General features: G+C 38.4%; 1 protein-coding gene across 1 annotated transcript in view; it reads left to right on the forward strand.

The window, feature by feature from the left end:
• CFDP1 (craniofacial development protein 1) overlaps nt 1–13,996 on the forward strand; it is a 98,162-nt gene that overhangs the window by 4,810 nt on the left and 79,356 nt on the right. The window contains exons 2-4 of the mRNA XM_006755754.2: nt 3,930–4,047; nt 5,671–5,890; nt 6,519–6,646. Coding sequence (XP_006755817.2) covers nt 3,930–4,047; nt 5,671–5,890; nt 6,519–6,646 — 466 coding nt within the window. The remainder of the gene's footprint in view (nt 1–3,929; nt 4,048–5,670; nt 5,891–6,518; nt 6,647–13,996) is intronic.

Consider the following 13,996-nt stretch of genomic DNA (forward strand, 5'->3'; position numbering starts at 1 on the left):
TGGTGGGGGGGGGGCAGGGCTGGCCGCGAGCGGGTAACACCAGGCCAGCCAAGGCTGGTGCCACCAGGGACCCTCAATCAGCCCTACTGGTTACCCCACAGAGGGAGTTGACCAGCAGGAGTTCGGGGGTGGGGGCAGGGCTGGGGAGTGGGTGGCGCCAGGCTGGCCAAGGTGGATGCCAGTGGGGGCCCCACCCTGATCACCCTGCTGGTCACCCCACAGATCTGTCCTGATCGTCGGCCACGCCTAGGGACCCTACCCATGCATGAATTTTGTGCACTGGGCCTCTAGTAGATAATAAAGCACAAAATGGACAAATTTTGCTGACTGGGGATCGAGCCTGCAACCTTTTGATATGCAGGATGATGCTCCAACCAACTGAGCCACCCTGCCAGGGCAAAATGGGGAGTTATTTTAATAGTACCCTAAAATGGTACAAATTATTTTTAGTGTTTTTGAATATCATAAAGGGCTCACAGATTTTAAAATTTTTTTATTTATTACATAGAGGAAGAGAGATAGAAACATCAATGATGAGAGAGAATCATCGATCAGCTGCACAACCCCTACTGGGGATTGAGCCCACACCCAGGCATGTGCCCCGACTGGGAATCTAACTGTGACCTCCTGGTTCATAGGTCAATGCTCAACTATTGAACCACGAAGTCTGGGCAAGTTCACAGATTTTTATCATTACATGTGTTTTTAAAAAAATACATATTTTATTGATTTTTTACAGAGAGGAAGGGAGAGGAATAGAAAGTTAGAAACATCCATGAGAGAGAAACATCGATCAGCTGCCTCCTGCACACCCCCTACTGGGGATGTGCCCGCAACCAAGGTACATGCCCTTGACCGGAATCGAACCTGGGACTCTTCAGTCCACAGGCCAACGCTCTAGCCACTGAGCCAAACTGGTCAGGGCTCATTACATGTGTTTTAATCTACCAAGAGTTACTCCTTTTAATGCTCATGTTACCCCTTTTGGTCACTAGGACTTCTTTCAAGCTGGGCCTTAAAACCTTGTAAAGTGACCCATTCCTTGCTTTCTGGCACAGCAGAACGACCCAGTTTCACATTGTGCTTTCCTTCTCTTAGATCTGAAATTAGCTCGTTTTTTTTTGTTGTTGTTTTTTTCAGGGAGCACTTTTGGTAATGAAACATATCAAAGAATGAGATCTGAACTTTAAAGAGATTATCATTGCTACTAGTACGATGTTTTTTCTGTGCCGTTTGAGTGAACAAACTAGAAAATATTTATTTTAAAATGAGAGTTCATATTGATACTTTAAATTCTGTTTTAACATTTGTGTTTTCTCTTTTAATTTCTTTGATTTTATAATTGTGTCATTTCTCTTATTCTCAGCATCTAGATTCCTAACGTGATTAACATAATTCATTACTTGCTTTCACCTACCATATAAAGGAAATAGTTTCACAATACCAACATTGATGTAACTACAAGGAGTAGAACTCTTCATCTTTACACTGCATCTTGCTAAGGATGCACAATCAAAATACTATGTTTCTAACTCCTTGGAATCCCTTTTTTGTGGGTTATGTTATTGTTTGGGCATATAGTTATATTTATTTACTTAAGTTGTTCTTAAGAGAATGTTCAAAATTCTGTAGAAAGATAAACACGGAGAGCTCTAGCTTCTGCCCCTGCCTACTCCACCCTGTTCTGTCCTAACCCATATAGATGGCTATTTTCATTCGTTTTTTTGTTTATCCTTCTAGTGTTGTCTTTTGCAAATATAAACAAATACAATGCAGTTAAGTACCCACCATTGTAGGTTCATGTCTTTTAAAAGTCCTTTGCTGTAGTGATTTTACTGGGGTGTCAGGAGGAATCAAAATTACATTTGTGTGTTCAGACTGCCATCTTAACCTGGTTAAGTGTTCCTCCTTCATGAAACACTTTTACCTATCACTTGGTGTCAAGATACCAAACTTGTTTCCATTTTAGAACCCTTGTATTTACTGTTTCCTCAACCTCAATTGTTCTCCAGATTATCACATGGCTGGCTTCTTCTCAGCATCTTCTCTTTTTCTAATCTCTGCTATCATAGTTGTAGTTTTCAAGAGTTTTGTTTTAGTTTTTTGAAAAAAATATTTTTTAAATCATTTTTATTTCATGGATGTCTCTTTGAGGATATTAATTATAAAGGCTTTTTTTTTTAAAGTTGTAACTTTTGGGTGTTTTTGTTTTCTGTTTCTTTTGATTTTCTTTCTGCTTGTTTTCAGTATTGCCTTTCAATATTGGAGGCCTCCCTGAGGTGGTTGGTTCATTGTGAGTGAGATATTTAAAAGCTGATTAGATGTAAGGAATATTCAAAACAGCACTATTTCTAAGGGTTTCAAACTGGAAACAACCTAAATGTCTGTCAACAGAAGAATGGATAAATATGTTGTGGTCTAGTCATACAATGAAATACTATTTTGGAGTGAGAATGAATAAATATGTCTACATGCAATAATGGTGCCTGTCACAAACAGAATGCTGAGTGAAAGCAACCAGACACAAAAGAGTACATACTGTAGGCTTCTGTTTCTTTAATGCTCAAAAACATACCAAACTAATCTGAGGTATTGGAAGTCAGGACAGTGGTTGCCTTTGGGATGGGCCCAGTGACTAGTGACTGGAAGGGGACCCAAAGGGCCTTATGGAATTCTGATCATCATGTTCAGCTTCTTGAATTGGGTCCTGGTTCTATGTGTGTTCACTTCACATAATTTTATTGAAGTATACATTAGATTTGTGTGTTTTTTCATACATGTGTTATGCTTCAAATAAAAGTTTATATGAAGTGCCCTAGCTGGTTTGGTTCAGTGGATAGAGCATTGGCCTGCAGACCAAAGGGTCCCAGGTTTGATTCCTGTCAAGGGCACGTACCTCGGTTGCAGGCTCCTCCCCAGCTCTGGCCCTGGTCCGGGTGCATGCATGAGGCAACCAATCAATGTGTTTCTCTCACATCGATGTTTCTCTCCGTCCTTCTCTCTCTCTTCCACTCTCTAAAAAGATCAGTGGAAAAATTTCCTCTGGTGAGGATTAATAACAACAACAAAAAGTTTCTATGACGTAAAAAAAGCTAGTTTAATATCTATGTGAGCAGGATTTATTGACTGGTGCCCACAGTGTGGTCAGTCTGGGCATCCAAGCAACACACTTTCATTGGGGATGCCTGAGTGTCAGTGTCTGAGGATGGGGAATAGATATGTTTGTTCTTTCTGCTATGTCTAACTGGAAGTCTTTAGACCTCTTTCTAAACCTTCGTTATTGACAAGACGAGGTATTACTTGCTCACTTTTGAAATGTATCCAAGATAAAGTGGGAACATCGGGTTCTTCTTTGAAAAGTACAGTAGGTAGAATTGGAATTTCTATTCATCCATTTATTCCGAAAAAATCTATAAAGACAAAACAGGATCCATATCCTCATGGTGTATAGAATAGAGCAGAAATTGCAAACATTAAATCTAAGTGGAATGAGTTATGGAGGAAAATATATACTGCCGTGGAAGCGTAGAATCCGGGAACCTAGCCTTGTCTCCAGGGACAGGGAAGCTTTCTCTAAGGAAGTAAATATTGTAGTTAGGTGAAGAATAGAGGAAAAGTACTAGACTTTTTTTTTTTTTAATATATTTTATTGATTTTTTACAGAGCGGAAGGGAGAGAGATAGAGAGCCAGAAACATCAATGAGAGAGAAACACCGATCAGCTGCCCCCCGCACACCCCCCACCGGGGAAATGCCCGCAACCCAGGCACATGCCCCCGACCGGAATCGAACCTGGAACCCTTCAGTCCGCAGGCCGACGCTCTATCCACTGAGCCAAACCGGTTTTGGCGACTTTTTTCTTAATGAAAATGTCTCAACTTGATGTGGAAACCTTTATTCCTGTCTGACCACTCTATTATGTGATTTCAGGTGGAGAGTATAGTGAAGATGATGTAAATGAATTAGTGAAGGAAGATGAAGTGGATGGTGAAGAGCAAACACAGAAAACCAAAGGGAAAAAAAGAAAGGCTCAGAGCATTCCTGGCAGGTAACGCTGCCCTCAGGGCCCTTAGAAGTCAGGGCTAGTGTCACTACCGTCCTGATTGCTGTGATTGGAGTTGCTAGGGTTTCTTACCGTTGAAGGGAAACATTGGTGACATTTCAGGATTAAAATTATTTTGAGTACCAATTTAAAAAATTTAATCGGTAATATGTATACAATTAAAATGAAAAACTTAGTTACTACCAAAATGTGTACCCCGTTTCTAGCCCTTGTTGCTGTGCCTCAGAAGAACTTTGCTACCAGAGATATTCTGTGCATGTGCAAGTGTGTATGTATATATTTCCTACTCTCTTTAAAAACAACAACAGCAGATGTCGTACTCTGCATATCGTTTCTTATTTTCATTATTTTACATCTTGAAGATGATACCAGGGAAATATATCTAGCTATATTTTATTCTTTTCAGTGGCTGCATAATATTTCACTGTATGAATAGACCTTACTATATTTAAGAATTCTCTTATTGAGACATATTTAATTTGTACCTCACCTTTCCTACAACAAACAAGACTGCAGTGAATATTTTTTATACATATCTTCATGTAAATGTAGAAGTATACCTATAAATCAGGTCTGTAGAAGTAGAATTGTTTAATCAAAGGTTATATGCAATAAAAAAATTATTTATAGATATTAGCAAATTACCTTCCATAGACCTGGTACTGAATTACACTCCCTCCAAAAATTATGAAAATTCTTTTGGGTTATTTAACTCACATAAGAGAATCTTCCATAGAAGTCTTTTACTCTCTTTGATTGGTGTTTCTGTCTCTCTGGCAAAAAGCAAATTGTAATTTATAAAAAGGGAAAAAGGAATTTTAGGTATAAAATTCACTTGAAGTTAAAATCACTTTACTTGCATAAGTTTTGGGTCCAGTTTCTTTGTCTTTGAAATTTTCTGTATTCCAGCTTTCATATCATAAGAAAATGGGAAGAAATATGGATCCTGTCCCTGGGGAATTGTAGGAATAAACAGTGCAAATAAATTTGAGGCTCTCCTCAATAAAGCATATTCTCCAAATGTGTTGACTTCAAAAAGTCAAAAAAATCTGCTATATATATTCTTGGAACACTCTTGCTAGATAGATTGATTCTGTGAGGTGATTTGGGGTGTTTCTTGGTGAAAATAGCTGGTCCTGACTTAGAAGTAGAACACTGTATTCCAAGTGTTTTAGAGGAAGCTAAGAGCTCAATTCTTTTTTTTTTTTTAATATATTTTATTGAGTTTTTACAGAGAGGAAAGGAGAGAGATAGAAAGTTAGAAACATCGATGAGAGAGAATCATCGACCAGCTGCCTCCTGCACACTCCCCACTGGGGATGAGCCCGCAACCAAGGTACATGCCCTTGACCGGAATCGAACCTGGGACCTTTCAGTCCGCAAGCCGACGCTCTATCCACTGAGCCAAACCGGTTTTGGCGCTCAATTCTTTTTTTCTTCCACAAAATCTCAGTGTGCCTCTTCTATGGTTCCTCAGTGTGCATCTTAGTAATCCCGCATTTAAAAGTTTTCTTGAGTTTGCAACATTATGTTTGGAATTGAGGAAAGGATAACTGAAATCATTTTGCATGACTTCTCTTTCTTTTTCCTTGTAATCTTGGTGATTAGGAAGAGAAAACAAGGTGGCCTCTCATTAGAAGAAGAGGAAGAGGAAGATGCCAGTGGAGAATCTGGAGGAAGCAGCAATGAGGAGGAAGACACAGCTGCAGAGCAAGAAGAAGGCGCCAAGTCCGAGGATGCAAGGAAAAAGAAGGAGGATGAACTGTGGGCCAGCTTCCTCAATGATGTGGGACCAAAATCAAAAGTGCCCTCAAGTCCACAAGTTAAGGTAAGTTGTTAGGTGAATGAGGTGAAGTTTCTCCAGAAATACCCTAAGTTGTCCAAATAGATTTTATTACATATAAAAATTGAGAATTGAATCTTCTAGCAGAAATCAGACTACATAGCCCTAACTGGTTTGGCTCAGTGGATAGAGTGCCGGCCTGCAGACTGAAGGGTCCTGGGTTTGATTCCTGTCAAGGGCATATGCCCAGGTTGTGGGTTTGATCTCCAGTGGGGGACCTGTAGGAGGCAGCCAGTCAGGGATTGTCATCGTTGATGTTTCTGTATCTCTTTCTCTCTTCCTTCCTCTCTTTACCCCCCAGTGTGCATCTTAACCAGTAGTCCCAGATTTAAAAGTTTTCTTGAGTTTGCAACATTATGTTGCAAAAATAAAAATAGATTTAAAAGAATAAAAAAAAAAGACTCCATAGATGCCTTTTGATAGTAACTCTATTAAGTGAAAAGTAAAGCATCCCCTCTGGTAGGAAAAATTAGCTTTTCCAATCAAATAAGTTTTCAGTAGATTTTTAACTGTTTAGAGATGAAACATTTATGAATAGCCAAAAACAGCATGTTTGAATGGTTCATTTATATTTAATTCTTATGTGAAACTGATTACATTTCTCTTTTCATAGAAAAAAGAAGAGACTGAAGAGACTAGTTCAAATAAACTGTTGGTCAAAGCAGAAGAGCTAGAGAAACCTAAAGAAACAGAAAAAGTTAAAATCACCAAGGTGTTTGATTTTGCTGGTGAAGAAGTCAGGTAAGATGACCTTCACAAACTTCCAAACTAGTTCTTTTAAAAATGAGCATCTTTCTAAATGGTGCTATGAGTCATCTGTCCTCATTCCACCCCATCATAATATTTTGGGAGAGGTATATTTGATCTCAGAGAAAACAGTGGTTCCATGAATTATCAGAGAATGTGAGAAAGGACCTTTCACCTATCAAAATCTAGTTTTGGAGTATTATGAAGTGGTTGGCTGAACAGAAACAGGAAAATGTATGAGTAAAGTATATGGTTCCACATACTCATTGACATGTCTTGTGACTTCTGCTGTCATTTCTCCATTTATTACTTTACTTGACTATGAAGTATGAGCCCCAGTGAAGCCTCTGAAATCAGGTAAGAATTAAAAGTGCCAGGAGAGAAATTTGGTTCCAATATTATTTCCTTACCTTAATATTACTATTACTATTATTATTGTTTTTTATTGATTTCAGAGAGGAAGGAAGAGGCAGAGATAGAAACATCAATGATAAAAGAAATTCATTGATTGGCTGCTTCCTGAATGCACCCAACTGGGGATCGAGCCCAGAGCCTGGGCACGTGCCCTTAACCGGAATCAAACTGGGGCCCCTTTAGTCCACAGGCCGACGCTCTATCCACTGAGCCAAGCTGGCTAGGGTATTAATATTATTTTTTAAATTGATTCAGAAGGTTTGTTATTGTTACTGGTTTAGAAAAACAGTTAGGGACTTAATAACCTCCTGGCCATTCCAGTAATAGCCACATGCCAAGAATTTCCTCTTTCCTACTTACTTAAACTTTATTATGTGAAAACAGCAGATCTGTAATTTAGAGCTAAATGAGAATACATGAAGTGCCAATTAATAATTTTTAGGTAATCACATTTATTTTTTTGACAGTAATTAATTAGACCTGTATGCTCTTTGAAAAGATAATTTCCCCTAAAATCGACATTCTTTTTTTTAAATCCTGACCTGAGGACATGTTTTTATTGATTTTTAGAGAGAGATGAAGGGAGAGAGAGAGAAAAACATTGATGTGAGAGAGAAAAACATTAATTGGTTGCCTCCCATACGTGCCCAACCAAAAATGGAACCCACAAACTAGGCATATGCCCTGACTGGGAATCGAACCCGCAGCTTTTTGGTGTATGGGATGACACTCCAAGTAACTGAGCCATCTGGGCAGGGCTAAAATAGATATTCTCAAAAATAATATCTAAGTTTCCAGCAATTATTTCATCCAGTGAAAATACATCTTGGAAAAAAGAATTTGGTAATACTAGTTTTATAAATGGTGGGGAGCAAAACTTTTTAATACTTAAAAAAAATTTTCTCCCCAACTTTTTCTTCTGAAAAATTTCACTTAAAGTTTTTAATGAAATAAAATAGCTTATTTTTTTCATGTTAATGTATCTAATCTGAGTTGGGTTGATGACAATACTATTCCTGGAGGATAATGTATATGTAAATTATTTCTGTGTTGTTTTCTTTTTTTTAGAAGATAGTATTCATCATAAAGAAATTAATCTCAGCCCTAGCTGGTTTGGCTCAGTGGATAGAGTGTCGGCATGTGGACTGAAGGGTCCCAGGTTCAATTTTGGTCAAAGGCACAGGCCCTGGTCGCAGGCTTTTTCCCCAGTAGTGGTGTTCAGGAAGCAGCCAATCAATATATTCTCTCATCATTGATGTTTCTATCTCTCTATCCCTCTCCCTTTCTCTCTGAAATCAATAAAAATATATTTTTTAAAAAGAAATTAATCTCAGATATTCCCATGAGAATAGAAGTTTAGATTTTAAAGCCATTTCACTAAGTTCAAGATTTTCATTTTTGCTTTTGTTTGAAATGAAGCCAGTGATACTGTATTTTCAAAGTTCATCTTTAGTACTTTATCAGTATCCTGCCCATCTCAATAGTTTATTCTGTCAAATTATAATTAAACTAGAGGCCAGATGCACGAAATTCCTGCAAGGGACTCGGCCCTCGCAGCCCCGGCTTCGTTCAGGACATCCGGAAGGTCGTTTGGCCATCTGGTCTAATTAGCATATTATACTTTTATTATAGACTAGAGGCCTGGTGCATGAAAATTCATGCACTGGACGGGGGCGGGGGGACCCTCAGCCCGGCCTGCCCCCTCTCACAGCCCAGGAGCCCTCAGGGGCAGGAGGTGACCCAGCGATCTTGCCAGTGCCTCGGGCCAGCCCTGGGTGGCCGGGGGGGTGAGGGGACTGAGGGACTCCGGAGGCAGGCGCACCTGCCGCCCCGGTGGGGCAGCGGGGACTGGGCACCACCATCTTGTGGCTGTGGGTGCCCCCCTCTTTGCGGGTGTGGCAGTCAATTAGCATATTCCCTTCTTATTGGCTGTGGGTGCTGCCATCTTTGAATGCGGGGCAGTCAATTAGCATATTCCTTCCTTATTGGCTGTGGGTGCCGCCATCTTTGAGGGCAGAGAAGTCAATTAACATATTCCCTCTTTATTAGATAGGATTTAAGTTATACTTCTGGATGCATGAATTCTTGTGTGTGGGTATTATTTTGATAGAAAATATGGTTCTAAACCTTCTATAAAATTGTTAATCTATAGTAACTCTGTTCTTCCAGGCATCTTAATTTTCATTGTTTACCCTTATATTTTATTTGCTTCTGAAAAACATGTTGACATGACCTTGCATGGGAGTACTAAGATTACTAAACATACCAAAGATATCACAGAAATAAGCAAGTTTTACTGTCTAGTTGAGATCTTTAAAATTGGGAAGCAACTGATTATTTTTTCTTTTGGAAAAACTGTTTATTTCCTAGTTCATTCTCAGCAGCATTTTTCTCTTCCATAACCATTGTATTTTAGCGTGCAGTATAGCATATACACATTTATGATCTGCTTTCAGTTTATCACATATAGAGTCATTTAAAATTTTAAGGCATTAACCTTAGATAATTCATAATCTTTACTACTGTAGCAAGATTTTTTTGGTAGCAAGACTTTTATCCGTGAAGGAAGCAGTATGTTAATGTACATTCTAGCACAAGCTTCTTTTTTTTTTTTTAAATATATTTTATTGAGTTTTTACAGAGAGGAAAGGAGAGAGATAGAGAGCTAGAAAGATCGATGAGAGAGAAACATCGATCAGCTGCCTCCTGCACACTCCCCACTGGGGATGTGTCCGCAACCCGGGCACATGCCCTTGACCGGAATCGAACCCAGGACCCCCCAGTCCGCAGGCCAACGCTCCATCCACTGAGCCAAACCGGTTTCGGCAAGCACAAGCTTCTTAATCTAAATTGTTTTTCCATCTTGCCAGCTGTGTCTTTGGAATATACTCTTCCAAACACTTTATACTTCAAATCACATTTGTTGACAATATGACCCTAGTTTTATCATACAGATTAGTGTCTGGTATGTTTGTCAGCAAGAAACTGATAAAAGAATCCTTTGTATCACCCTTATGTTTAAATCACAAACATACCATGATAATTTTCATGTTTGAAGTAATCTGGCATTCTTCAAATTGCATTGAAAAATCACTTTGCTAACTTTATTTTAGTTTTCACTACTATAAGCCAGAGCCCGAACTACTTCAAGCTTTGGTGTCATTGGGAAGTTGTACCTGAATTACTTTATTTGTCACAGATTTCCAAGCAAACATCTTTGATATAGTCTTTTACTAGTGTCTTGGTAATGTTTTTTAGTTAGCAACCAAATGTGTTCCTTTCTCAGAAAGCCGCAATTCACTAATGTTAATGTATGGAATTTTGCATCTGTTTTTATTGGCTTTATAGTTTAGTGCTCTTTCTTTTGAAAAATTCTTTTGATTTGAACTTATTTCTTTATGTTTTGTATGTAAGTGCTGCATTAGCCAAAACATCACTGCAAAGAACTCACTTTGGTTTTAGTACTGCATGATCAATGTGGCTCAGTGGTTGAGCATCAACCCATGAACCAGGTCACGGCACATGCTAGGGTTGCAGGCTTGATCCCCAGTAGGGGGTGTGCAGAAGACAGCCGATTAATGATTCTCTCTCATCATTGATGTTTCTGTATCTCTCTCCCTCTTTCTACTCTCTGAAATCAATAAAAGTACATTAAAAAAATAAGAGGACTCAGAATAAAAACAGTATGAACTTGGTTGTCCTTCATTTCTTTGGAATTATTTCCATTATCGTCTTATGGTTTATTACTACTGCTGCATTCAGAAAAGATGTGGGATGTGGAGAAAAGGGAACCCCAGTACACTGCTGGTGGGATTGCAGACTGGTGCAGCCATTACGAAAAACAGTATGGAGTTTCCTAAAAAAATTAAATATGGAACTGCCATTTGACCCAGTGATCCCACTTCTAGGAATATATAAACTGATGAACAAAATAGAGAAGCATCAAACAGACTGTCAAATCTCAGAAGGAAGGCAGGGAAAGGTGGGTGGGTGGGAAGAGATCACCCAGAGAACTTGTATGCATATATGCATAACCCATGGACACAGACAATAGGGTGGTGAAGGCCTGGGGTTGGGGGTGGGGGCAGGCTGGAAGGTGTTAATGGGAGAAAAAGGGAGACATGCAATACTTTCAACAATAAAGATTTAATTTACAAAAGAAAAAAGAATAGATGTGTTTTCTTCACAAAAACAGTGGGGCTGCCTGACCGGCGTGGCTCAGTAGTTGAGCATTGTCTTTTGAACCAGGAGGTCACAGTTCTATTCCTGGTCAGAGCACATGCCTGGTTTGTGGTCTGGATCCCCCCCCATAGGGGGAGTGCAGGAGGCAGCCAATCAATGATTCTCTCTCATTATTGACATTTCTATCTCTCCCTCTGTGAAATCAATAAAAATATATTTAAAAATATGTTTAATGTATAAAAATAAATGATTATAATTCCACTTCTGAGTATTCAAATCCAAAACACTATTTTGGAAAAGATATATGCATTCCTGAGTTCACTGAAGCATTACTTACAGTAGCATTTAAGCAGCCTACATCTCCATCAATATATGGATAAAGATGAAGTGGTACAGATATATATAATGGAATATTACTTGGCCATAAAAAAGAATGAAATCTTACCGTTTGGGACAAGATGGATGGGCCTAGTGTATTATGCTAAATTAATAAGTCAGTCAGACAGACAAATACCATATTATTTACATGTGGAAATCTAATGAAGAAAATAAATGAACAAACAAAAATAGACTTATACAGAGAACAAATTGATGGTTGCCAGATGGGAGAGGGGTTGGGGGCTGGGTGAAAAAAGTTAAGGAATTGAGTACAAATTGGCAGTTACAAAATAGTCACTGGGGTGTAAAGTACAGTTTAGGGAACATTAAATAGTCAGTAATATTGTAATACTTATGTATGGTATCAGATGGATACAAGACTTATCAGGGGGATCACTTTGTAAGTTAAATGTCTAACCACTATACTGTACAACTGAAACTAATATAATATTCTATGTCAACTGTAATAAAAAATAAGACAATTATAATTTTAAAAATCAGTGCTTTCATTTTATCACATTTTTGGGTTTTATCACCTAAACACATTTTAATGTGGTCTTTCTGCACATGACTAATACACTATCACATGTGACCACCTTGCAATTTTGACAGTACCTGAATTGATCTATATTCTGTTTAATGCAGTGAGTACACTGATCATATCTTGAATATTACGACATTGTCAAATTGCAAACAAGTTTCTAAATACTATTCTGTACCTACCTTGTTTTGGGCCAATAACAGATAGTTTTGCAGCCCACATTTTAAATAGCTCTTTATATAATTCTATTCAGATTTCCCCCCAGTTATTCCAGTAATGTTCTTTTTTCAAAAAAGTATTTTATTGATTTTTTACAGAGAGGAAGGGAGAGGGATAGAGACTTAGAAACATCGATGAGAGAGAAACATCGATCAGCTGCCTCCTGCACACCCAGTATCGGGGATGTGCCTGCAACCATGGTATATACCCTTGACCAGATTCGAATCTGGGACCCTTCAATTCATAGGCCAATGCTCTATCCACTGAGTCAAACCAGTTAGGGCCAGTAATGTTCTTTATAACTATTTCTTGTTCAGTCCAACATTCAACCCAGGATTATATGCTGCATTTAGTCTTTTTAGCCTCCTTGAAATTAGAACTGTTCTAAAGCCTTTTTGTATTTCTTGACATATATTGTTTGAGTTCATCTGTATTGTAGAATGTCCCTTAGTTTGGATTGTTGAATTGTTTCCTCATGCGTAGAGTCAGATGAATAACTTTAGATAAAAATGCTACATTGGTGATGCTTTTTCCTCCTTACTGCACCCAGTATTGGGGGTGATAAGTTAGACCACTTAAGGCAATATCTTTCAGAATTCTCCATTGTAAAAACACCCTTTTCCTTGCTAAACAGTCATTTTGCAGATCCATTCTTGACCAGAGATCACCCTGGGAACTATGGATTTGTCCAATAGAGGGTAGCAAAACACTGATGTCAAACCTTTAATGGTTTGGAAGCCCTACAAAAATAATACCGAAAGTGTGTAATACACCTTTAGAAATAAGATTTGCTTTATTTTCCATGTGTCATATAGGACATCTAAGAAAGATTTATTATAACAACCACTGGCTCTACATGAGAGTAAGAAAAGCTGGTAACTGTTATTTTGAGAAATCATTAAATTTCCTGATCAGATTAAATTTTATGGACTTACTACTATTTATTAACAAAGTTGTTTGACACAAATTTCCTATTTCACTTTTAAAGCAAATGAATGGCAATTTTAAATACTGGATGGATGTTCAGGGAGACTGCTATTTCTATGATTTGTCAGAAGAGGGCAGCACCATATTTGTCAACAAATAGCAGGGAAGCACTTTTTCATAAATAGAACAGTCAAAAGTAATATGTGCTTATTTTTAAAAAAATATATTTTATTGATTTTTTACAGAGAGGAAGGGAGAGGGATAGAGAGTTAGAAACATCGATGAGAGAGAAACATTGATCAGCTGCCTCCTGCACTCTCCCTACTCGGGGTGTACCTACAACCCAAGTACATGCCCTTGACCGGAATCAAACCTGGGACCCTTGAGTCCGCAGGCCGGCACTCTATCCACTGAGCCAAACTGGTTGGGCTATGCTTATTACTTTTAAAACATACATTATAGAGCTATATAACATGACAAGTCAAAGTTCTCTAATTCTTTTAAAGAAAACTAAATAGCAATTTGGCAGGATTTTTTTTTAACTTAAATTTATCATAAGGAACTCTTATGTAGTGACTTGGAAGGCCTGAGTTTTTTTAATTGATTAAGGTATTACAAATGTGTGGTTATCCCTCCAGTGTCCCCCCACGATCCCAGTCCTGCCTTCACCCTCACCCCCTGGT

The sequence above is a fragment of the Myotis davidii genome, unplaced genomic scaffold (genome assembly GCF_000327345.1).
Source record: "Myotis davidii unplaced genomic scaffold, ASM32734v1 scaffold453, whole genome shotgun sequence".
NCBI classification, from domain to species: domain Eukaryota; kingdom Metazoa; phylum Chordata; class Mammalia; order Chiroptera; family Vespertilionidae; genus Myotis; species Myotis davidii.